Genomic DNA, 25,922 nt, shown 5'->3' with positions numbered 1-25,922 from the left:
TTTCTTGGTGTAAAAGCCAGAGATTTCAGTCAGGCCTTTTAGTCATTAGCCGTGGAAAATGAGACGCCTCTGGCAGGCGTCCATGCTGCCTAGCGATGGCCGTCCTCATCAAGGAGAAAGCAACTGCCTCCTTCAGGTAGACAGGCCAGGCAAGGCCTGTGCTTTCTTCTCTGTAAATTGGGAACCATACTGTATGGGTAAGGCTGGTAGACATTCCACAAGTACCGGCTTACTTGTGCCGCAGCATGGGTCTTAGATCTCAGTCATAAGCAACTTTGGTTTTTAAAGGGAGACTCTGAAGTACGGGTAAAAACGGATAAGCAAGGGAAGTTGTGGATTTCACAAGTGCCTTCGGAGAAGACAGAATAAGTCACTGGCCCTGACCCAGTGTCCGTCCAATGTCTCAGATGTCAGCTGCTGTTACTGTGGTGGCATGCCTGCTGAGGTCCTAAGGGCACTTCATTCAGTACAGGGAAGACCTGATACTAGAGGCGCACTGCTTTCAGATATTTAATACCATCCCGTGCCATCTGATACGGGGACAGTCCATACTCATTGAATTACTGGGAAAAAAAAAATCAACTCTGCCTACATAGTTAGGAAGTTATTTGGAACCTCCAGTGTTTTTCTTTCTCTTAAACAAATAATGAAGCAAGCTTTGTATGGGGACCACACCTGCAATCCTGGCACTCAGAAAAACAGAAAGACCACTGCAAGTTCAAGGCCAGCCAGTGCTTCTGGTTGGTTCAAGCTATGCCTGTAGACTAGTGTTGCTTGTGAGCAGACCGTCTGCCTTTGAGCGAGGTGAATGCTTCTCTGGTCCCTCACTGCCTCTGTTCGGAACAAGCATTTCCTCCCCCCCCCCCCCCCCCCCCCCCCCCGCAAAGCTCACCCATTGCCCAGAAGGTGAGAGGTCACTGATGGATGCAGGCACTTGTGCTTTTGATGGCTAAGGCAAGGAAATCCATCATTAAGTCAAGCTCTTCCCTGTGGGGGTCGGTATGCTATCATGGAGGAAGGGCCGAAAGCAAGCAACGAAGACTCCTCTCTCCACCCCTCCACCCCGCTGTGCTGTCCTGTGCTGTGCTCCCCACCCCCCAACCACTACCAGAGTCAACAGCGCAGCTAGTGTCTGGCTGCTGGCTTCCTTGTTGTGGCTGATGAGAGGAGTTTCCTTTCAAGACCTTCACTGCTCTGGCAGACAGGGTCTTTCCTCCTAAGTAGAAGGAAAATGTCAGGTAGATTCTTCTTTTCCCTTTCATGGGTTACCTGCCAAGGTCATAAGAGACTGTATAGGCGGGAGAATTGGAGAGCAAAATTCTTCCTGACTATTCAGTAGTAGAAATCACAACAAGCCTACTGTGTGCCCTGTGTCTTTTTGACAGGTGGAGGAGAGAGGGCACAGTGATGGCTAAGCAGTGGAGCCCTGGGTCGCTTGGTCTAATGAGGTGGGAGGCATGAGAGGTAAATAGTAAAGCAGCTGTAAACCAGGGCTCCCCACCAGGAGGGAGCTGTGGGTGAGGGCCCAGGCGGACTCTTGTGCTAGCACATTCAGCCATTCAGCCTTGCACCTGGTTTAAATGCTCTTTTGTGATCTTGAAATTCGGGGTGTGTGTGTGTGTGTGTACACGCGCGCATGTGCGTGTTGGAGCACAAACCCAGGCTAGGTAAGCATTTCCCCTGTGATCTGGGGAAGTCACACAGCTGGTTCTGTGGGTCACGATAAGGTGGGGGTAGGGGGATGTAAGGTGGTCAGGTTAGATTGTGCAGAGAGAGATCTGTCATGATTGAGACCGTTGGGTCTTATTCCATAGGTGGTGGGGAAGCATGGAAGGGTCTACAGAATGGTGGAAACAGGGAGACAGCCAGTGTGCTGAGGCCAGCCGCACATCACACTGCAACACTGGGGGGAGGGTACCAACCACAGCAGTTCATTGACAGGCCTCTTGGAGATAGTCTGTCTTGGGCATAGGGGTGGAAGGGAGATGGGGCTTACTGGGGCTGGGGTGGGTGAGGTTCTGGCTGAGCTAGAGATCACATAGGACCATGGGGCTGCTGGAGAAAGGAGTCCTGAGCCAGCGGCAGTGAGGCAGGTGTGCAGGGGTGAGGCAAGGCCGTTTCCAGAAAGACTCGGAACTCTTGGGAGGGGCAGCGTGTGGACACACGGAGCACAGCCGCTCAGCTGCAGCGGATGACCTGCAGATCAAGGTTCTTGTCAGCGTCGAGAACGTCACTAGAACAAATATTCGTCCAAAAATAAACTTCCTGCTCTTCCTGTTTTTATAACTTGCCTATTTCCTCTGAGTTTGAGGCTGGTCTCCTGTTCCGTGGGTATTAATCTTCAGAGGACCAAGACCTCTATAGAAGCATTTCCTGTACATGTTTATCCACCCAGCCCAAAATTATTTTCTCCAAATGATAAGAGAATTGTTTCCATCCTGGTATGTCAGCCTTTGAAAGGTTTTCAGTGGGGAATCCCAGGGATGAAGGCTTTGTGTGTCTCGTGTGTGTGTGTGTGTGTGTGTGTGTGTGTGTGTGTGTGTAATATGTATGCAATCAAAGGTCAGAGGAAAAGAGAAGAGTTGGTTCTCTCCACTGTATGGGTCCTAGGGATGGAACTCATATCATCAAGCTTGGTGGCAAGCCCCCTTGCCTGATGAGAGTGTTAGCCCACCTCCCAGGTTAAAGGTGGCTTCTTAGGGGCAGAATTCTAGAGACAGGAAAGCAGTATCTTCAAAGGGCCCAAAGGAAAGTTCCAGTGCTCCATGAATACCAGCTGAAACAGCTCCACTTTCTCAAGAGCGCCATGTTCCGTATTGGCCTGCTCCTATGTCTCTGAGCAGGGCATCTACCTTCATAGACAGGAAGTTAAATGGGCTGTACGCAGAGAGAAACCCACAGTTTGGCCAAGTTTCGAGCTGGGGTACAAATAGCCCAGTAGGTGTTAACGTTTTAGCTCCTTGGCCCTGGGCCACCTGCCCGTAAAACTCTCCCTTGCTTAGAAATCCCAAGCTGGCATTCCAGTGAGCGCTTTCCTTGACTGACTCTGACAGACAGACAGAGGCTGAGGTGACCTGGCTGTGTGGATGGAGGCTGGTACCACAGTAGAACCTGGAGGGAAACCAGCTGCCTGCCTTTGAGCCCTTCTTAGGTGGGCCTGGGGCAGCCATACTTTCTACATGCTACCACCACGTGGCACCCTCCTGCTAGAGATCCAGGTGGCACCATTGGGAATGACTGCCTCCAGACCACTGTCCAAGTGTGTGGCCACTAGTCAGTCATTTGGGTTCTGAGCCCTTAAAACAAGCCAGCGTGGGCTGAGAGGTGGTGTCAGTGCAGAGAGTGTATTGCATTTTGAAGCCTTCTTACAATAAGTGCTAGGCATCCCGCTAGTAATTATTTTATTTTGATTGCTTATAGGAACAAAACTATTTTAGGACTATTGAGTTATGGCAACTCTGTGGAGAACTTCAAATTTTGCATATGGCTTGTTCCATTTCTGTGTTGTTACCTTGCTGTGGCTCATTCACAGGTACACGGTCTTTGGGCTGTCTCTCTGTTGGCCTAGCTGAGTGGTGACTTAGTCCTAACCCTAGACTTTTCTTTTGACAGTGGTTGGGACAGTGATTCCTGTAGGCTGACAGTTACTTACACACACACACACACACACACACACACACACACGCACGCACGCACGCACGCACACAGACAGACAGACAGACAGACAGACTTTTTTTTTTTTCTCCTTAGTCAGCCTTGCTGACCAGCCTTCTTCCTGGAAGCCTTTTTTCAGATCCTGCAGTCTTCCTGTGCTCCTGCCCCCGGGTCAGACTCTAGTGACTGGTTGCCATTAATCAGTTCACTGCAGGCTGGTCCTCTCAGAAACTCAGTGCTCAGATGAACCCTGAAGCCACTGTTGCAGAGCAGGTTGTATGTCATGGGTCCCCAGTCCTTTTATGTCCCATCGATATGTTGCCTCCATCCCACTCCACCCCACCCCCATGTGCGCATGCATGTAGGTGCCGGCTCGCGTGGCCTTTGGAGTGGGTTCTCAAGGATGAGCATGCATTGGGGAAACACAAGGTGGATGTGAAGCCTGGGAAACTCTTGCTTTGGGAAGTCCAGAAGTCCACTCGCTCAGCTCGCCCTCCTCAGTCTGCCAGCATTTCAGGAACAAGGGGAAGTTCTGCTGCTCTCCAGATAATTCCCCGCTGCAATGAAGAGTTCCATATTGACTCAGAGCCCAGGGGAACGTGTTTACCTGGACAGTCGCCATTTGCAGGGCTGGAGGGGACCCCTGCTTTGCCTATTGGTACAGTAGCCCTGTACTGACTACATTTTTGCCCACTCCGTGGTCTGTTTTGTATTTAGCCATTTTAAAAGATCTCAGCTACATGGGGGCAGGCATGTGTTGAATGCTTGGTGTATACAAGCACTGCAAAAAGTGAATTAACAGAACAAACTCCAAGATACCCTAGTAGCAACTGTTATTTTCCCTGTTTGTAGACAAAGCATTTACCCGAAAATGAGTTGCCCTGTGATGAAGCTGGGAGTGGACACACAGTTTAGGTCTAACTCGAGTCCTATATTTGGCCGTTGAGTTGGCAGTGTGTGACTTCCAGTCCAGCTTGGGTCGGTCTCATTTCATTGGCACCTCCAATTGTTTTGTGTCACGGTATCCATTGGTGCGGGCTGGAGTATGATACCACAGGAAGATTAGCTCAGGGCTCCCTGGACCATCTGAGCTGAGGGTGGAGGATACTTTGTTACTCCATTTGGAAAATTTGCTATTTTATTTTGCTTGTTTTCTTAAGATTTATTTATTTTATGTATATGAGTGCTCTGTCTGCATGTACATGCATGTCAGAAGACAATGTCAGAACTCACAGATGGTTGTAAGCCACCATGTGGTTGCTGAGAATTGAACTTAGGACCTCTGGGATGGCAGCTCCTACTCTTAACTTTGGAGCCATCTCTCCAGTGCTACTTTTTTGTTTTGGTTTTGTTTTGGTTTTGTTTTTTTAAGACAAAGTTTTAGTCTGTAGTTTAGGCCGGCCACAGCAGTCCCCTTGCCTCTGCCTCCCAAATGCTGGGATCACAAGTATGAGCCACCATGCCTGGCTTGTCATGACTTGGGCCTGTGAGCTCTGTTCCTGTGGAGGGCACAGGGCTCCACAAACAACAAAACAGAACAAAATAAAAAAATTTAAAAAAAAAATTTAGCTGCTGCAGAGGCTGCACAGCCAGCTCACCCAGTGAGGTTTAGAGCGCATGCTCTGGGGCCAGACTGCTGTGGCTTGTGCCCTCTTTGGCTTGGTATGTTGCCTTCATAGTCTCTCCTGGCCAGTTTCTCCATCCCTTAAAACAGACTAAGAAACCTGTGGGAATTTAAGGGGACACAGACAGAGTATATTTTGTATATCAGGTAACTGTCAGCTGACCTTCATAATGGTGCCCTTTGATGCCTTGTGATGGATTACAGTAATAAAATGTTGCATTTATGTTTTGAACATGTTTCTGTTTAAAGGAAACATGATCAGAGCCTGGTCCTGTGCACCTGGGCCTGGACCTGTGTGTTTATCTTTCAGTGCTATGGTCTCACCTGGGAAGGTTTCTTTCTCACTGAGATCTTAAAGCCATTTGCTGGAAACACTTCCAAAGTCCTTTTAGAACTGTGTTTTAGGGCTTTGCAGTAAGTATTACTTAGGTCTCGAAGTTGGATGAGTCTGGGCAGTACATTATCCTGGTGGATCTTTTTAAAAATTAAAAAAATTTTTTTATTTCGTTTTGTTTTTTGTTTGTTTTGTTTTTGAAACAGAATCTCTCGATGTAGCCCTGGCTGCCTTGGAACTCTGTATAGACCAAGCTGGCCTTAAACTCACAAAGATTCACCTGTCTCTACCTTTCAAGTACTGGCATTAAAGGCATGATGTTGTCTGGGAAGTAGGGTATATGCACATAAGTGCAGTTATCCATGGGGGCCAGAAGAGGGCGTTGGATCCCCCTGGAACTGGAGTTATAGGTGGTTGTAAATCTGATGTGGATGCTGGGAACTGAACTCTGCTCCTTTGCAATATCAGCCTGTACTCTTTATCATTGAACTGTCTCGGGCCCCCAAGGACGATCTCTGTAGTCCATGAGTGTGAGAGCCTGGGCACCGTAAGGAGACTCTGTCTTAAAAAACCACCACCAACAACAACAACAGAGACTGAAGCTTTGGAAGGGCTATAGTTGTAGCTCGGAACCTGGCATGTACAAGGCTCTAGATTCGATTCATAGCACCACATAAATGAAGATTAGAGTTGGGTGTGGGACAGGCAGTAGCCTCTGGTATAATGCTAGGACTAGACAGTTCCTGAGCAGCCCAGCTGGCCTCAGCGAGGGTGCAGGACCAAAGACTTGTCTCCATGGACAAGTGGAGTGGCCAAGCAACCTTTGGTTTCTTTGCTGTGAGTGGAAAGAGGTGCCACATTCAGACCGTCCTGCAGGTTGGGTCTAAGGACAGGGCTGTGAAAGAGCACGTGGCTTTGGAGCTTGGTTGGATCTGGTTCTACCACTGTATTGATTTGGTCATAGTAGCTAACCAACGTTGCCCGGGTCTCACTCCTCTCTGTAAAAAGGGAACATTCATCCACTTCTGGGTTGTTGTGAGGTTGTTGTCTGTGTTAACATAGAAGGTACCTCAATAGATACAAACCTCACCTGTCTCTAAAGCCCCAAGGATGACACTAGATGTAGCCACTAAAAAGTGAGCAGAGGCTCACAGCTGGGCATCAGAATACGATACCCGCAGGAACTTGCAGTCCTTGTGATGTGAAGCTTGCCGATCCGAGGGAATTGCTGGCTCCTCTTTACCTGAATAGTCCAGCTCTTAGGCTGCTGTAGCAAATTGGATGTTTATAGCCCTTCAGCTAGTTAAAACAGGACCTTATCTGTCCAGGCATGGGCAGATCTCCACCAGACACACATGGACACTTAATGTGCATGCAAGCAAGAGGGGTGTGGAGCCCGTGGAATGTGGCCGTAGAGTAGGCCTAACTTCTGGCTTTAATCAGTCCACCAACTCCCTAGTTTGTACTAAACGCCAGTGTTTATCCCTCATGGCCTCAGTAATTCAGAGGAGCTGGTCTAGATCTCAGCCCTGGAGCCCTGGCCTCAGGAAGCCAGTGTCCAGCTGCCAGTGTCCATTCAAGGTTCCTCAGCTTCTTACTGAGCCCCAAAAGGTTCTAATCACAGCACCGATTTCTAACCATTGTAGTACACTGGCATTACCCAGGAACTTTGAAAAGGCAGGGAGCCAGGCTGTACCCCCAACTATATACCACCTGAAAGAACAACAGAAACCTCACATGCCACTACCATGTATAACTGAGATTTAGAACTAGTAGCTTTGTTGATGGGAGGAAAAAAAGTCTAGTCATCGAGAAACGTGCCACCCCAAAGGACCTATGTAATGAATATGTGGCCTTGGGAGCAGATAGCCATTTTAAAGTGAAGTGCAGACTTCATATGTAAATACTTGCATGTGTATTTCTAAGACCTAAAGAGCCACTGTACCATCATTCCTAATAACAAATCTGTTCAGTTTCCTCCAGTTGGACTAAAGATATCCTCACAATATTTTTTTTTTCTAACTAGGGCCCAAAAAGTATAACTAATTTCAATAATTGGACCCTGGGGTCAGAACACTGTAATGATGTACACGCAGGTGATAGCGGGTGTACATTCAGGTGTCATCTATGGCACCTGGCCCAACTGATGTTTATGTTTTCCTGCCTTCCTGAGCTTCTAGCTCAGTGGTCCTCAACCTTCCTGATGCTGTGACCCTTTATTACAGTTCCCCATGTTGTGATAACCCCAACCATAAAATTATTTTTGTTGCTACTTCATAACTGTAATTTTGCTACTGTTATGAGTTGTATTATAAATATCTAATATACAGGATACCTGATGTGTGACCCCTGTAAAAGAATCATTAGACCCCCACAGGGCTCGTGACCCACAGGTTGAGAACCATGGTTCAGGAGGAGAGCCTCAGGGAGAGAGACCCCAGCTGCAGCATCCATGCAGTGCTTAGGCCTGAAGGCAGGCTTCTTTTGTACCTTCCAGATGCTGTAAGGATGGTAGAGGAAAAGACTAGGTTTCAATTGGGGATACGTAGCTCAAAGACAGAGTATCTGCCTAACATGCAGGGATCCCCAGGTTCCTTTGATCCCCAGCGCTCCACAAACCAGGCATAATGGTGTACCCCTGTAGTCCCAGCAATTGGGAGGTAGAGACAGGAGAATCGGAAAAAGTTCAAGGCCAGCATGAACTACCCAAGAAAAGACGGAAAAAGAAAAACAGTGGGGTCTGTTCTGCGGACAGTTTACATGTTCCTTTGCTGGAAGCTGTAGCTAAGAAGGGCTGGTCTCCTAGGCTCTGTTGAGGAGTCCCGCTTTGAAAGTTCCCCCGGGAACCAGCTGGCATTTGTGCTCCTATAGAGGGGGAAGTCCAGCCTTGCTTCCCCTGGAGTGGCTCTTGTGTGGCATTGACTTCAGCTATGCCTCTGGGTCCCGTTGTATGCTGTGACCACCAATGGCACCAGACTTGTCACAGTGTCTTTCCTTGTAAAGTTTACTCGTTCCATTGTTCATTGTTGTGAGACAGAGTCTTCCTGTGTAACCAAGACTCCAGAAGTCCCCTCCCAGGAGCTAAGATGCTGGTGTATGTCCTCACCACATCCAGACAGATGTCAGGGTAGCTCCAGATTGAATGGAGAGGTGGGGAGGATGGTGAGCAGGAAGAGGGCACAGATGCGGATGGAGAACAGGTGCCCCGTGATTGAACCCTCATTCCGTCCTCAAAGTTCTGTTGAGTGTCTTTGATACACTTTCTAGTTCAGCAAATTAGACTTCCCCCAAGGGCTCTGTCTTGGGTTTGTAGCTTTGGGGGTTTTTCTTCCTTCTCTTTCTGTATCACAGTCAGGTGGTTAACAGCACACATCTTGATATTTAAAGACTCTCTAATGTTATTCATCTCATGACTGATCTTGCAAAAAGGTTAGGAAGACGAAAAGACTCTTTGATAATGTGGGGATGGGGCTGTAACTCACTTGCAGCTCACTGGAACCTGCAAAGGCCCTGGGTCTCATGCCTCTAGCTCCACAAAGACAAGCAATTGCTAAACAAAATCACGGCGTATCCTTACCTTAGTAAATAGTGTGCAGATGTGAAAAAAATTGACTGGGTGGTTTGTGTTCTAGTTTAGAAAAATCAAAGGAATAAAAATCAAGATTCAGGAGCTAGAGAGATGGCTCAGAGGTTAAGAGCATTGACTTTTCCCAGAGGACCCAGGTTCAGTTCCCAGCACACAGGTGGGGTAGGTCACAACCATCTGTGACTGCCATTCCAGGAGATCCAGCAACCTCTTCTGACCTCCTCACATGGTGTACAGATATGCCAATACGCATAGAATAATCAACTTCTTAAAGCCAAGGTCCGAAGACTATGAAAAGTAGGCTTTGTGTGTGTGTTTGGAGGTTATTTTCATAAGCCCTCTCCTTCCACTTCAGTGCTGAGACCACAGGCATATGCCACTACACCTGGGCTTATATCATGCTGGGGAAGATTTTTCCCATAGCTTCTTGCTTGCTGCTCAGATACTCTACCAACTAAGCTATATCTCAGCCCACCAAAAACCTTATAAGATGGCTCCTGTAGTCTTGATGGTGAGAGAAGGGATAAGATTATAGATTGTGGTAGAATGTACCTTCTTAAACTTTGACTTATGAGTCAGAGAACAATCAGCTAAAATGATCCATCTGTGTTTATGTTGTCAGATAAATTGGTGGCTTTATTATGTCCTCCTTAATCTATAAGTTCTGACCATTGCTTGCTAAAACACCTCAGAATCTGCCCTGCTGTGACCCCAGCAAGGCTATGATCAGCCAATGGAATATGACTCCTGTTCTTCCCATAATGCCTTGCCTGGCCACAGACGATAAATACTCAGTTCTGTTCTGAAGCCCTTGGGCTTTTCCCTTTCTCACTCTGAAGTACAAGCGAAGCCAACAGCATCTGGAGGTTAACTCTAGGGGACAGGGAAGGAAGGCACAGAGCTGAGCCCTGCAGTGGCCTTTGTCTGAGGACTGTCTGGCTGCTTATCTGTTGGCATCCTGTCTACCAAATTGATAGTGTGTTTGTATTTGTTTCCAACTTCTGAGTGGCAGCAAAATGGGACCCAGCCTGGTAGTTTGAAATGTTGAGACTTGTCCTTCACACTGAGTTCATTCCTAGTGGCAGGGCTCGCAGGAAGCAAATAGATGAAGTCCGGGGAAGCTTTCCTCCCTCCTGAGCTGAGAAAGGACAGAGAGGGTCATGGGGCATTAGAAACAAGAACCTTGGTCAGATGTTTTCTAGAAGACAAATTCAAGTGCACGCAGCCCTGGCACAAGAGCACATCTTGTAATGTCTTCATTCATGCCCCAGCGTCCTGGTCTTAGCCTGAGTGGGTGGAGTCCACATTTGTCATCCATTCTCCCTTCTTTTCTTGCTTAGTACCTGATATTTATGTTAAGATTTCTTTGTAAATGATAGCCAAGTAAAGGGAGTGGGTGAACTGCCTCTCCACCTTCAACCCTTAAGTAAGTGTCACAGCAGCTAGGTTCTGACCGCACACTGACCAGGTGAGGGACTTGTTCTCCCAGCCACGTCAGCCTCTTTGTACAGAGTTGTACACGGCATGGAACTCACTCTTGAAGCCCGGCGGCAACAACTGAGTACGGTCTGAGTAAGTCACACTTTTTCACATGTATGCGGTGCCGGGACACACCAGGGATTCACTGGCATTCAGGAGCTGTGCGCACTGCACCTTTCCATGCAGAGTCAAGATCACAATAGCAGGTGTGAGGACACCCGTGTTTGAATGTCTTCAGTCTCTTGTTCTCTTCTGAGTATGTTAAATCTGCAGGTTAACCCATGAGGCCCATCCTGACTGCCACACCGAGCTCCGTCCTTCCCCTCCTTCCCCTTCTCTTCATTTTTGTGCTGGAGGTCAGCAGAACCCCACGCGTGCTATCCCAGCCCCAACAAGGTTCTTTGTTGTTTATTACTTATTTATAGGTAGGGATCGAGGGTAGGCACATGTGGAGGCCAGAAGACACCTTGCAAGGCATTACTTTTCTTTTTCCATTATGTAGGTCAGGTGATCAGGCTTGACAGGAAGGGCCTTTACCTGCTGAGCCACCTTGTCAGCCACTGAGTTGGTTCTTATTGGGGGTAGGAGGGGTTGAACTCAAAGATCTATTCAGTTGCCTCTGCCTCTTTAGTACTGGTGTTAAAGACATGGGCCACCACATCACACAGCCTGTTTGTATTTTAAAAAAAAAAAAAACAAAAACAAAAAAAGGCTCTCTAGTCCAGAATGGCCAGAAACTCACTGTATTGTCCAAGCTGCCTTCAAAGATTTATTTATTTTATGTGAATATACTGTTGCTCTCTTCAGACACACCAGAAGAGGGGATCAGATCCATTACAGATGGTTGTAAGCTACCCTGTGGTTGCTGGGAATTGAACTCAGGTCCTCTGGAAGAGCACTCAGTGCTCTTAACCACTGAGCCTTCTCTCCAGCTCCAGGCCACCTTTAAATTGGAAGCATTCCTCCTAAGTCTGGGGCTTGCAGGTGTGCACCACCTAATTTAGGGTTGTTGTTATTGGTTTTTGTAAAGTTGGAACACAACTCTCACAATGTATCGTGCCCCCTCCCTGTAATGCCCGAGCTGCCCCACGTTGGGTGGCCAAACTGTAACGGCCCATTCTGTTCTGCAGGTCCAGGTCTAGCGAAAGAGAGTGTGGGGCAAGCAACTGGAAGAATGGAGACAAGACAGAGTGTGTGGTCAAGTCTCAAGTCTCGTTTATTGTGTGTCTCTCTCCTTTATTGTCTCTCTCATTGTCTCCCGTATTCTCTATTGAAGGGAAATCTGGGGTATTTATAGGCTTTTGCCACGTGCCTTGCAGGTGTGGATATGACGTAAGCCTTACAGGCGTCTATAGCGTGGACAGCACATGGATAGCACTTGCACCGTGCGCCTTGCAGGCATGGCTACCACGTGCGCCTTGCAGCTGGGGGCAGTAAACAGCAAAAGAAGATATGTGGGATATCAGAGTGTGCTTCAGCTGTTGCAGGCTGTTGAAAAACAAGTCTCACGTCAGGGTATATGGCTTGAGATGGCTGCAAAGCTGATAGCCGCTTTCTGCTAAAAGTCAGCTCCCAACACCTCCCATTCTCGTTCTCTCTCTATTCTCTCTCCTCTCTCTCTCTCCTCTCTCCCTCACTCCTCTCTTTCTCCCTCTCCCCCCTTCTTTGTGTGTCTGTCTGTCTGTCTGTCTTCCCTTACCTATACTCATATCACACATAACTAATGACAGAGCCCAACCATACTTGATTGCCGCTCATGGAATGAGCTTTCAAGCCTTTTAATCCTGTGAGTTGTGTGCTGTTTATACAGATAAATTATTAAGGAGCATTGCTGAGAATTCCCAGAAAAGACTGGCCAAATATCTGTCTAGCCATTTGACAAAGATGGCTTTCTCATGGAAGGTTCATTCCATTAGGAATTATTATTCATTATTTCTTGGATAAAGTTTTATGGTTACTGATCTCAAATAGGGCAGTAGACTTCCATCCAGAGGAGGGGATTTTAGAAAAAAATCCATTTGTTTTGCAACAGGATGTCACCTTGTAGCCCTGGCTGTCCTGGAACTTGCTACTTAGATCAAGTTGGCCTCAAATTCAGAGAGCTGCCTGCCTCTGCCTCCCCAGTGCAGGGATTAAGGTATACACCCCATAACTGCCCCCCCCCCCTTTTAAAGGAGGGAACATGTGTAGGAGTCAGAGGACAGCTTTGGGGAGTCATTTCTCTCCTTCCACCATGAATCCTGGGGATCAAACTCCAGTCATAAAGACCTGGTGACAAGCACCTTTACTCACTGAACCATTTCACCAGCCCTGTTCCTGGACTTGTGCAGCTCATGAGCAGCTTCAAGTGTCCTTACAGCTTGGAAGTAGTGAAGGCACAGAGTGGTTTGGTCTGATCAGTATGGCATTTGGTATCAAATACATGGAACCCCCCCTGATTCCTATATGCCTTTCCGGGCTTTAAAACCTGTCCCACCCCTTTAACTTGCTATTTCAGCCCTAGATACAGCTTTGGTTTGTCTTGAGTCCAGATCCCAGGAGGATTCAGGCTTGGCTCTGAATGGCCCTCTGCATGCCTACTCTAGGCTTGAAGGGGAAATTGATTCTCTCAGACATCTGACCCTAGCTGGGCCTAGAATCAGCACTTTGAATACAGGCTTTTCCCTTTTTCCTTGCTAATCCAGCCCTTGGCTCCTCCTGTGGTTTTCCAGAGTGACTTGTCAAAAGCCCTTCTGTGCAATGCTCTGTACCACAGACCCTGTAGAGGGCATCGGTGCACCAATACAGCCCATGTCTGCTCCATGCCAACCAGGAACCAAATTTATAAGCAGAATGCTATCACCCCATAGAGTAGACATGGGATACATGTGGGTTCCCTTTGCCTTTTCCTAGGAGCAGCTGGGCTGAGTCCACAGTCCCGTCTCGGGTCTTCATGTCATAGGGTCTCATGAAAGGAAAGCAAACACAACCATTCAGGGCAACAGCCCATATGCATCTGATCAGCACAGGCCTCTGATTGTGTCGAATCCAAACTCTTCTTGAGATGAACCACAGAGAGCCAGTTAGACATAGGTCAGTACCACAGAATACGAGTTTGCCTGAGGTTCTTTGTCACAGTGCTAATGTATCTTACTCTTCTCTCAGGAGGTAACCACATAAATCTACACCCCTAGCTGCCATCCCTGCCTCTGGGCTGCCCTGGCTATTCTCCGTTGGATTCACTTTGTCAGGAAAGCAGCACATGACCACCAGAAAGACAGCTATCCTCATACATTCAGCTTTCATCTGTGTCCTAGCAGCTGGCTAAGACTTTGTTTTCAACAGAACATAAGTGAAGGCTGGAGAATGGTTTCTTTTGTTCAGATTTCTCCTCCCAGAGACTCATCCCAGGGGTCCCTTCACCTGCATTATCCATTAATTCTGTGGATTCATTTTCCCCCAAATAAACAAGTTTTCCTGCCAAAGAAAATGTGCATCGTGAGTGGATGCAGGGCTGTCTTGGGGCTGTCTTTTGAGGCATGCTTTTCATCTCCCTGGGTTGGCACCCGTCTCCTTGTAGGGGCCTTTCTGTTAGGGGCAACAGTGTTGTGCAGCCTGAGTTTCCTAGGCCCTTGGCAGCCTTCACATGGCTGTCCGGCCCCCTAGACAGCATCACCCAGCCCTGTGTGCTCAGTTTCCTGAGGGTTCCTTCCCGATCATCCCTCACCTCTTGTTTCACGCTCCTGGGACACATGTGGTTTCTGCAAACTGCACAGATGTGCTTGGGGGAGGGAGGCATGGCCGTGGCCTTGCATGCTACATACAGCTGGTGGACTAAACTCTGAAGTAGGGAGGGGACTTGCTCTGAGCAAGCAAGTCAGGGTGCAAGAGCAGTGGGCTTTCGTTTCCACCCTGCCGGAAAGCAGAGTGGGCTCCACTGAACGCTGTGGCTCATGAGTTGTAGAGGACCATAGATGACATTTGAGTATCTGATTCTAGATTGGAATGTTAAGCAATAAGAGACCATTAAACGACAGACACCTTGGGGCAGGGAGTAAGAATCAATGTTTCTCTGTGTAGCTCTGGCTGTCCTAGAGCTTGCTCTGCAGACTAGGCTGTCCTGATTCTCAGAGATCCTCCTGCCTCTGACTAAAGGGTTAAAGGTTTCAGCGGGTGTCAGACACTGCCTGGTATTTTTGTATTTGTATGTTCTGCCTACAGACACAGGCACACACATAGCTGGTGCTGCTCGCCAAGAGATAGCAGGTAGATCCAAGTCTCACTGGATCTTAGTGAGAGGTCACTTCAGCCACATTTGCTCAGCACCTCTGGAACATATATTATCAGAGGAGTGTGGTGGCTCCAGCTGACCCACACTCTGCAAACATCCTTATCACTGTCGCGTGTGTGAGGCTGAAGAGCCAGACCCCGTGCTAATCACTAATGGAAGCGGGCACACTTACCCCATTCAGAACACCATTGCATAGGGAAGTCAGAGTTTGTCAGCTGCTAGCTACTACATATTTTGACAGGAGAAACCTATTTTTGTTTTCTGATCCCTATTTGAGCTTGTCCCCTAACTCAGGTAAAATGCACCTGGCTTGCCTCTGTAATATTTTATGCAGGTAACCTGCTAAACACTGTGGTTTTAATGTGTGGTAACTATTAGAATGGTCCATTGCCAACTATGCCCAAGTCCTCCCCCTCCCATGTATTTTTTTCTATGTTGTTCTTTCCTTAATAAATATATACATTTTCATATATTTATGAACTACAGGATAAAATGAACGTTTTTGTGGAGTTTAAGGTTTGATTTTATTTAGTTTTTGGTTAGTTTGTTCTCCCAGCCCACTCCCCCATCCCACCTTGAGGCATTTGTGTAACCAGGCTGGCCAAGGCTGACCTTAAATTCCTGTTCCTCCTGCCCCAGCCTCCAGAGTGTTGGGATTATAGCATGTGGTACCACAGTCAGCTAGGAATTAAGTTTTAAATAAACATCACATTTTACCTGAAAAAGGATGGCTTTATGAGGTTATCTATAATATAAACTCATTTTACAGTAAGGAGAAAGGTTCCAAGAAGATAAAACAAGCTTGGATTTTGAGGCAGGACACCTGGGTTCCGAGTGCATTTTTTTTTTTTTTTTTTTTGTTCTTACTACAGCGTATTTATTACTTACAATGCCTTGCTACCCATGATAACTTTCAGATCTTGACATTGGCTTGTATTTGTTTTTTTAAGAAACAATATGCAATATGAGAAGAAGAAAAAACTTGACCAATTTAAACACAACGAGCCTTAGACTAAGGCTGTATGGGGCAGGAGAGGTGACACTGGCTAAGAGCATCTTGCAAAGGACCCAAGTTAAGTCCCCGGCACCAACAGGGTGGCTCAGAGCCACCTGTAACCCTAGTTCCAAGGGATGTCTTACGGCCTCCACTGGCACTGCACACACAAGCTACACAAACACTTGGGAAGCAGAGGCAGGAGAATCCCTGTAAGTCAAGGCCAGCTTGATCTACAAATTGAGATCTAGGACAGCCAAAGCTACACAGGAAAACCCTGTCTCAAAAAAACAGAAACAACAAACAAAAAGAAGTCTATTAGAAAAGTATAAGAAACCCCGGGGCCAGGGGCTGGAGAGATGGCTCCAGGTTAAAAGTTCTGGCTGCTCTTCCAGAGGATCTGGGTTCAATTCCCAGCATCTCCATGGTAGTGCACAACTGTAACTCCTGTTCCAGAGGCTCTGACACTCACACAGACGAACGTGCAGCCAAAACACCAGTGTACATAAAACAAAAATAAGTGTTAAAAAGAAAGCAAAGAAACCCGAGGCTGGTTCGCTGTGTTTCTCCTGGCTGGTCTGGCTTCCATGCTAGAAAATGAACACGTATGTGAAGATGTGAAGGTATGGGAGCCCGGAGGCCCAAAACACCCCAGGTGATCTCTTTGGTCCCAGATCCAGTGTTCCTGTCCCTTAGATGGCCACTGCAGGCCAGTCCACTTGTCAGGATGTCAGCACTGACTGGCCTGGACTTCTGTATTATTCTGTATTTGTTACTTTTGGTTGCTCTGACAAAATTCCATGACCAAAAAACAACTTACAGGAGACTTGATTATGGCCTCTGGTTCCAGGGGTGAGCCTGCCATGGCAAGGTAGGCATAGCAACAGGCATCTGTCCGGATGGACGTTAACTTCACATCTCTAGTCATGTAACCTCCCCAAACAGCACCGTCAACTAGGGACCAAATGCTCTAATAACCAAACCAATGGAGAACATTTCTCATACAAACCAGTGCAACCCATCATCCTTCTCACAGGTTTAGGGCCCTAGGCTCTTTTAGATGGTAGCATGGGCCACTCGAGACAGTCAGCTGAGAGTGGATAATTGCTAGGTCAGAGGTGGATGGTGAGGGTGTGAGGTGGGGTTGCTGAAGGTCCTTCTGTAACCGTGTACACTTAGGGGACGAGTTTGTTCTCTGACCGTGTAAACCCCAGGGACTCCAGGCTATATAAGCTTGAATAATATTCTCACAGACACAGGGATATAAGTCTGTTCTCTCTCTCTCTCCTCTCCTCTCCTCTTTTTTTTCTCTCTCTCTCTCTTTCTCTGTGTGTGTGTGTATGAGGGGGGGGGGAGAGAGACAGACAGACAGACAGACCGACCCATGGAGTATCCTGTATAGCTGGAGTTACAGGAGTTTGTGTGCTACCAGAAGTGGGTGCTAGGAACCAACCTCAGATCCTCTGGGAGAGCATCAAGTGCTCTTAACCACTGAGCCATCCCTCCAGCCCCTGTTGTAATTTTTAAATCCATAGTTTTCCTAGTAGGTTATATATTTCCTTTTGTGTGTTTAGTTTCATGTTGTAGTATTTCCTACTTGTAGGAGAGTAGCCACAGTGGTGGGAAATCTCCCTCTTCCTGCTCCCAGTGTCTACAGTCCCTGTTCACCCTATATTCTTTCTTTCTGTGGACACACACAGTTACCACTGGGTTTGTTTATTTCTGTTTTGTTTTTCGGGGGTATGTGCGCCTTCATGTGGGCATGTAGGTACCAGTGTGTTTGTGTGTCGGGACTGGAGGACAACCTCCCATGTGTTCTATGGCTCTGTCCAGCCTACTTTTAATTATTTTGACATGGGCCTTTCACCTGGGGCTCACCTGTGGGTTAGGGTGGCCAGCCAGGTGGCAGCCTCTGTAATTTTGCAGTTCCTGTGCTTGCTTCCCTTGCCCCTGCCCTGGGGTTACTTGCACACACTGCAACACCTGGCTTTCTTCTTTCCCCCAGACAGGGTTTCTCTGTGTATCAGTGCTGGCTGTTCTAGAACTCCCCTTGTAGACTAGGCTGGCCTCAAACTCACAGAGATCCTGAGTACTGGGATTAAAGGTGTGCGCCACCCTGACTGGCTGACACCTGACTTCTAAACATGTGTTCGAGGTGTTAAAGCCACGATCCTCAACAGGGCAGCAGCCTTTACCCCTATTTTCATAGTTTTAATTACTGAGTTCTGATTTATAAAAGTCTCTCTGTCTCTGTCTCTCTCTCTCTTCCCCTCTTCCTCCCTCCCTCCCTCCCTCCCTCCCTTCCTCCCTTCCTTCTTCCCTCCTTTCCTCTCTCCTTCTCACCTCCTCTCTCAAAGACTAAGTGTCTCATATAGCCCAGGCTAGCCTCAGTATGTAACTGAGGATGATCCTGAACTTCTGATCTTCCTGCCTCCCCCTCCTGTGCTGAGATTATGTGAGTTACATTGTATTATTATAAGTGAGTTGCAGTACTGGGGATGGAGTCCAGGGTTTGTGTATGCCAGGTAAGCAGGCTTCCAGCTAAGCTGCATTCCTAGCCCCTAATTTATAAAACTCAAAGAGCTGTAGGTTTGTTTCTTTAAAGTGTGTAATAGTCTCCTTATCCTAGAAAGGTATGGACCTTCATGTGACTGCCTGTTGCATTAGGGCTGGTGTATATAAAGTCAGGAATTATGGGGACGTGGTTTGCTAAGCTTGCTGTCCTTAGGTCCCACACTCCATCCTAATCATTCCGGATTAGTGAGGTTTGGTGTGGTGTGGTGATGTCCTAGCGCTTGTGGCCAGTTTGCAGTCCTTTAGACAACAGCCTTTGAAACCTGAGTTGGTGATTGGCTGAGGTGGCTGTCAGTTTCAGGACTTGAGGGTGGGATCTAGGACTTAGTAGGGCATCTGTTTCTTAGGCTGCCTTGTCCAGCCTTCACAAACAGTTCATCGACGGGGAGAAGGTTTGAAGTGATGTTGGTTTCATCTAGTTGTGTTTAGCATACAAACAAAACCGCTGGATTTTTTTTTCCCTCAGCTGTGAGATCAAAAGCCTTCTTCTCCAGATGATTTGAGCATGAAGTAAGTTGAGCCAACACTGCCACCTGACATAAGGTTTTGTTGGTATAAGGGACTAGGGGTGCGACTTATTTACGTTCTCAGGGAACATTGCCAAAGCCATACAAGGAAGCTGGGAATGAATGCCTCTCCCTCATAGTGTTACCACTGAACTCATGAACACCGAACACAGGGAAGCTCTCATCAGCCAGAGAGGAGTACCAGCCATTCATTCCAGGGATTGGTGGCCTTCACAGTGGCCTGAGGGCGCGTGGTTTATCCCCGCTGGAAGTCTTACTGAACCTCAGCTCCCACGCCCACATGGTGTCAGGCTGCAGGTATCCTCTTCCCCCATCCCCCCATCCCACACATGGAAGCTTCATGCCCAAGTAGAAATGGACCTTTCTGGTTCACATTGCATCCTAGGGACTGAAGAAAACATGAGTGTAAATATTCCATGCAAACTTTGCAAGATAACTTGAGAGAGAGAGAGAGAGAGAGAGAGAGAGAGAGAGAGAGAGAGAGAGAGAGAGATCGATCTCAGATGCAGGAGTTTATTGAGGTTTTACTGTTCCTGGTAATCCTGCCTTTATACTACTTATTGTGTGTGGGGGGGGGGTTATTTATAACAAATCCCATATATCATTTCATATTACCCCTGACATACTTCAGTAATTGTAAATTTTGAGACAAGGTCTCATGTATGCAAAGCTGACCTCAAGCTCTCTGTGGCTGTGGTTAACCTTGAACTCCTGATACTTCTGTCTGTACCTTCCTAGTGCTGAGGAATGTGCCACCACACCCAGGTTTATGCAGTGTGGGGAACTGAACCCAGGGCTTAGGCGTGCTGTGTAAGCGCTCTACCAACAGGCACATTCCCAGCCCCCTGTATGATCATTGTTTACTTATTTTGGAGAAAAGGTCTCACTGTGTATGTAACCCAGGCCTCAAGCTCTTGGTCCTCTTGCCTCAGCTTCCTGGGGGCTGGAGGACCGCAGGAGTGTGTTACTGGGCCCACCTCCAAGATTATTTTTATGTATAGGTTTTCATAATCCCTGCAATTGGTAATCTTATAGCTCAAGGATCAAGCTGGACATGGTCACGTGCACCTGTAATGCCAGCATTAGGGAAGCTGAGGCGGGAGGAGTTTGAGGCCAGGCTGGACTGAATAGTGACAATGGTCACAAAAACAGTACAGGAAGTAATAAAGCCACAACCAAATGCTTCAGAGAGATGGATCTGAACAAAGTTTAGGTGGTTTAACAGGGCGACGATCAGCTCACACTTGTGGGTATACAGACTGGAATCTCAGGTAGCCATCCATGTGTGAGCCCGGCTTCCTATTTCTGTCCAATGACTGATCGTTGTAACTTACAAGAATTTTTTTTAAACAATATTTTAATTGAAAAAAAAAAAAAAACAAAACCATAGCATGTGTCAGCTGTCAGCTCCCGGCTTCTACTTTTGAGGAGCAGGATGTTGGTGAGTAATGACAACGGGCCTGTGAAATGCGGACTCTAACCAGCGGATGACTCATCCAGTACAATGCAGTATATTTGTCAAGGAGACTGAATCATATATGGGGGAAACTACTTCTCAGCAGCCAGCTGGTTCTCAGGTCAGCCCGAGAGGATCCATTTTTATCGGAAGCTTTGTAGTAGCGATGGTGCTGATGGGTGGCCCTTGGACTCCACGATGTAGAGGAAATGGCATCTCCGGGCAGGTACGTGCCGGACGTTTGCTTGTGTTGTAGCTTCTCCTTGTTCTCTCTGTTGAACCTTCCCAGTGTTTGCTTGTAACATTCTTAAGGTTAAAAAAAAAAATCCTCAGGAGAGAGTGTGTGTGTGTGTGTGCACGCGCGCGTGAGTGTGTGCGTGTGTGTTCACCCACATGCAAAGACAGGTAACCACTGATGATCTGTCAGAGTTTTTCTTCACTCATTGCCCTCTCTGAATCTCCTTAGAGAGTCACATCAAAATGGCTTTAACCCATCATTTTATATGAAGTTTCAAAGATGTTGTTTGGAAACAGAAGGACAACAGACCTTCTAGGTGGGTAGCTTAGAATATTGAAACAATGAATAAGCAGAGGGGGTAGCTGAAGGATAGTCTCTGGTGGTAACAGGCTAATTATGATTATCTTTAGGTATCGGTACCTTTTGCCCCACCCCACTCCCTAGTGTGTGGTTTAATGCAAGAAAGCTTCATTCCCTCCCGAGTGGATCTATTTATACTTGCCGATCACAATTTGCTTGTACTGAATCAGTGCATTAACTTTTCCAAGGTAGAGGAAAAGGGAGTGGGGGTTTGGTAGCAACATTAATTATAGCTTCCACATGAGCTGAAGGATCACTCCGCATAATTGGGAGGCTGTGGCTGCCTGTCTGACCTTCTCTCTTTTCTTCACTCACTAAATTTAAACAATGCCTGGCTAGTGGAAGCACATGCCTTGTTTATTTGAGTATATTAAACATTCCTATGCGTGTTGACAGACTATCCAGTGTCTCCTCATATTTTTAAAGGTTGCTTTTTAAGTCTTCCTTGTCCAGGACAGATGCTGTAGATAGTTTATATCTGTGCTATGTCTGCCTTGCTGGACGGTCTCTCCACATTGGGTCAGGACCTGTAATACCGTTGCCCATACATTTGCCTGAGATGAGGCATTGACTACACAGTCCCCTCTGTGGTGTAAATCCTGCTGTCACTTGGAGAGAGCATCAAACAGATCTAGAATCACCAAGCTGGAGAGCAAGGCAGAGGCTTTGTTCCTGTTTTCTTTATCGTAGAACCTATCGTAATGCCTTCAGGCGTATGAATTTTAAACTCCAGGTAAATAGATTTATTTCATGTGTTGGTTTCAGCATATTGAGAAACTTTGGAAGGGGTTTGCTCTCAATGTTCTGTTTGTAGATTTGGTTGTAAAGTGTGCTGGTTTTTTTTTTTTTTTTTTTTTTTAGAATGGCCAGCTTGTTTTTCAAGACAAACTGCCTTTAAATTTCATTAATTTATTACATTCTATAAATGAAAGCCACCTGTTATGCCGTAACTTGCTAATTTTGGTCAAGGATGATAATGAGGAAGAATAGTGTTTGGAGTATGTGGGGATCTAGCTAAGAATTCCCTGCCCACATCTGTAGTGTTTATTTTTATGTGCATATGTGCATATATGTATATATATAGTACACATTCAATAACAGCACTTGCTGATATTAAAAATATTTCAGATTCAAAATGGGAGCCATTTTCCTTCTCATTAAGATTTTGTTTCAAGGTCAGGAAAGCTGTTTTGAACATGTTAACTTGACTAGGATACATATTTTTAGCAGCTTTTAAAAAAAATAAAAGTAAACGAAGTCCCCCAGAGTTTTGGTAAAAGCCATACTCAATTCGGGGTTCACTTTGTCAAAACGTCATCAAGCATGATGGTTCTTGCCTGTAATTTCAGCATTCAAGAGACTGAGGTAAGAGAATTATTGTAAAATCCAGGCCAGCCTGAACTACAGTATAAGATCTTGCCTCTCTTAAAAAAACATAAAAGGCACAGGCAGGCAGATCTCTACAAGTTCATGGTCAGCCTGGCCTACATAGCATGTTCCAGGCCACCCAAGGCTACCTAAGGAGACTTGTATTTCAAAGAATAAATCTCTTGATTGGTTGGTATGTTGTTTTCCCATTCTTTGTCTTATTGGGACTAGCCTGGGTGAGGACCAGTTCTTCCAGATCTCTGAGCTTTGCACATCAGCTTTAGCTGCTGCTCAGAGGAACCATTGATACTGAGTGGGTGGTGCATCCCGAATTCTAAATGAAGTGGATGCACTTGCCAATATGATTAAAAATGGCAGAGATAGGGCCCTACAAATCCTAGGAAAAGAACCTGACGTTCTTGTCACCCCCTTCTCCCTCTCTCCGATGTTCAGTGGCTGATCAAAAATCATACCCACTTCGCTATCAGCTTAATAGGATTCCCAGGACAAATTGACAACCATTATCCTGATGAAAAATGGGCCTCTGCCCTCCCTCTGTTGCGATGGCTACCCCCCAAACTATTCTCCAGAGAGCCCATAGCAGGAGCCCTCTCAATATTAACCGATGGGGGAAAGAGGGGAGCTGCAGCAGTAATATACTACTTCCCTGAAGATGAACCCCCTATCCTCCAATTCAAAGAGCTCCCCCACCACTCCCCCCAATATAAAGAACTGTGACCGTGGTCTTCGAGTTCTTTCTCTTTGAAGAGAAGAATACGAAGCTACGGCTGCTACCAAAGGTCTTACTCTTCAGCTTAGAAGTAGTCAGTGGATATTGATTGAACTACATTTGTAAGCACCTGGACCCAGGTTCAGCCTTCTCTTAACTTTGGTCACTGAAGGAATGCTCCAGAATCCACTTGATGGTAGTTTTGATAACCATGTTTTCTGAACCAAGCCAAGCGATGTAACTGTGGACAAAAGATGTTCTTTCCCACTCTGTTTCTTGGGAGGTGACAGTCAGAGAACACATTTATTCTAAGAGATCATAGTGTCCATGGTATCTTAGTGGAACAGACAGCTTCCCAGTTTTTGCTAGTTGGGAAGATTCTCCTCCTCTTTTAGGGCCTATTAAAGTTATATTCACACTTAACAGCTATGGGAATTCAGTAACTATTTCATAAAAACAAGCTAATTTAATATCACTATAGACTAGCTGCCAACATTTAAAAATACTCACGTGCTTTCGAGAGTCCTGTTTCTGGAGTCTGCAGCCTGCTCACATATATGAGTGTGTTCTGAGAACATGCCTGGCTCCCACCAGAGGCTTTACCTGTACATTGCCTGTGCCGGGCTGTCACACTTTTCCTACATCTAGAGGACACACTCGGAGGCAAATTTGTGTCATTATTTGGAAATCATAGGTTTTCTGTGTAGCTCAAAGAAGGGAAAGACAAGCACAGTGTGGATTTCTTAGGTCACGAGCCTCGGTCTGAAGTATAAATGGGTACATGCCCATTCTTATCTAACCGCTGGGGATTATTCCTTTTCCTGGGCATAAGCTTGCTGCCAGTTCAGCACATTAACACCTGGATTGCCTTGGGGTTGAAAGTGGGGCAGTTACGGAGCCATGCACATGAATTGTAAGTACCATTTCCTTGTGGCTCATGAGAACCATAGAGAAAGCCAATACTTCAGAAGGAGGCTGGCACCTAAGTTCTCTTTGAAAGAGCTTTTGGCTTGGATTGTAAGTAGAACCTTCCTTGCTGTACCTTCTGGAAGTGGTGCTGGGACTCGGCTGTTCTTGCCATCTTCCTAGGTCATTGTGGAAGAAATTTCAGTGAGATGCTATCTTTAGATTCCAATCAAGAGGTAACCGTTTTCAGTGCTAAATCATGCAGTTGTAAAGAATAGAATCTCTCTCTCTCTCTCTCTCTCTCTCTCTCTCTCTCTCTTTCTCTCTCTCTGTCTCTCTCTGCTCTTCCCCCACTCTTTCTCCCCTTTCCTCTCTTCTTGCCTCCCTCCCTTCCTTCCTCTCTTCCCCTCCTTATTTATAAACACTTGCTTCCTCTGTTGCCTGCCTGCCATTGCTCTGGCCCCATGGGCCCTGCTGCTTGACTGGGACTCTTGAATTCCATTCGATGAGCACAGCAGCATGTGTCACGGGCTGCTCAGGGAGGGTGATGAGCACAGTTAGTGTCTGTGGGTGGGCATGTGTTCTCATCACATCGCCAGAGAGCTGCAGTGTGCAAAATCTGCCAGGAACTTGTTCCAAAGGGAAAAAAATCAAGCCAGTCCCTTTTTTTTTTTCCTGCCTTGAGTAATATTAAAAACAGGGCTAAACTCCCATGGAGAAGAAATGGAAGTGTTAGAAAACTTTTGTAATCATTTTTAGTCATCTTTAAAACTGAGATCAGAAGAAATCAAAAGGGTCTAATCATAAAAATATCCCGAGGGGTGTCTGTGGATTGCATTATATATAGACTGTTCAGTGTTCATTAAGAACACTGTTGTCAAGGCTGGGGAGCAGGCTCAGTGTTTAAGAACACTGCCTGCTTTTGCTGATGACCCAGGTTCGGTTCCCAGCACCCACATGGCAACTCACAACCTTCTGTAACTCTGGCTCTGGCGGATTCAACACTCTCTGTGGACACACATGTGATATGCATGCATACATGCAGGCTCTCGCACATACCTATAAAAATGAGTGAGTTTGTTTTGTTTTTAAAGCATGATATCTCAGAGTTTGGGGGCACACTGTTATATTCAACTTGTCTGATTTTTTTGAGGTGATTTTTTGAGATGAGAAGCCATTTTCTGTCCATAAAGCCAATACTTAGAGGTTTGAGTTGTGTGTTACCTGCCTTGTACTCAAAATAGCAGAGTTGACCTTGGCATAGGCAGCAGTTGCTGCAGACGGTGCTGCACCTGTGCTGATTGTTGCCTTTGTCAGAGGTGGTGCTCGGTCTACTCTAACTACCCAGACGTTCTAAACCCAATTCAAGTGGTTCCCTTACTTTTCAGGGTACCCCCTTCTCACTGTGGCAGAAGCCGGGATGCAGCCAGTGAGATGGTTCAGCAAGTGAAGGTGCTCTGTCACCAAGCCTGAGGACAAACAAACTTAGGGGGTTTGCCCTTTGACCTCCACATCTGCATTGTGACGTGAACACCCCTCCCCCGTACACACAAATGAATGTTTTTTTTTTTTTTTCACCACACTACTTAGAGTTTACCAGTTCAGCGACTGTTTAGTGTTCAGCACAGTGACAACAGTCCAGATCTCTAGAACATTTCACTTTGCCAAACTGAATTTCCACACAGGGTGTTTGGCTCTTTCCTCTTCCCCAACCCAGGACAACCACCACTACTACTCTCTGTTTCCAAGGCTTTTAGATGACAATATAACTAGAGTGAATGGTGCAGTGGCTTTTTTTTTTTTTTTTTTTTTTTTTTAAATA

At 46.6% G+C, this 25,922-nt stretch overlaps 1 protein-coding gene across 2 annotated transcripts in view; it reads left to right on the top strand.

The window, feature by feature from the left end:
• Spred2 (sprouty related EVH1 domain containing 2) overlaps nucleotides 1-25,922 on the top strand; it is a 105,483-nt gene that overhangs the window by 37,877 nt on the left and 41,684 nt on the right. Inside the window, exon 1 of one of the 2 annotated variants that reach the window (XM_076938090.1) lies at nucleotides 20,602-20,724. The exons of the other annotated variant lie outside the window; for it this stretch is intronic. Coding sequence (XP_076794205.1) covers nucleotides 20,708-20,724 — 17 coding nt within the window. The 5' untranslated portion in view covers nucleotides 20,602-20,707. Of the gene's footprint in view, nucleotides 1-20,601; nucleotides 20,725-25,922 lie in introns of those variants that run through there. 2 annotated transcript variants of the gene reach the window in all.

This window comes from Arvicanthis niloticus, chromosome 7 (assembly GCF_011762505.2).
Source record: "Arvicanthis niloticus isolate mArvNil1 chromosome 7, mArvNil1.pat.X, whole genome shotgun sequence".
NCBI lineage: Eukaryota > Metazoa > Chordata > Mammalia > Rodentia > Muridae > Arvicanthis > Arvicanthis niloticus.
The sequence above is the reverse complement of the archived record's forward strand: the minus strand, read 5'-3'. Positions and strand labels throughout refer to the sequence as shown.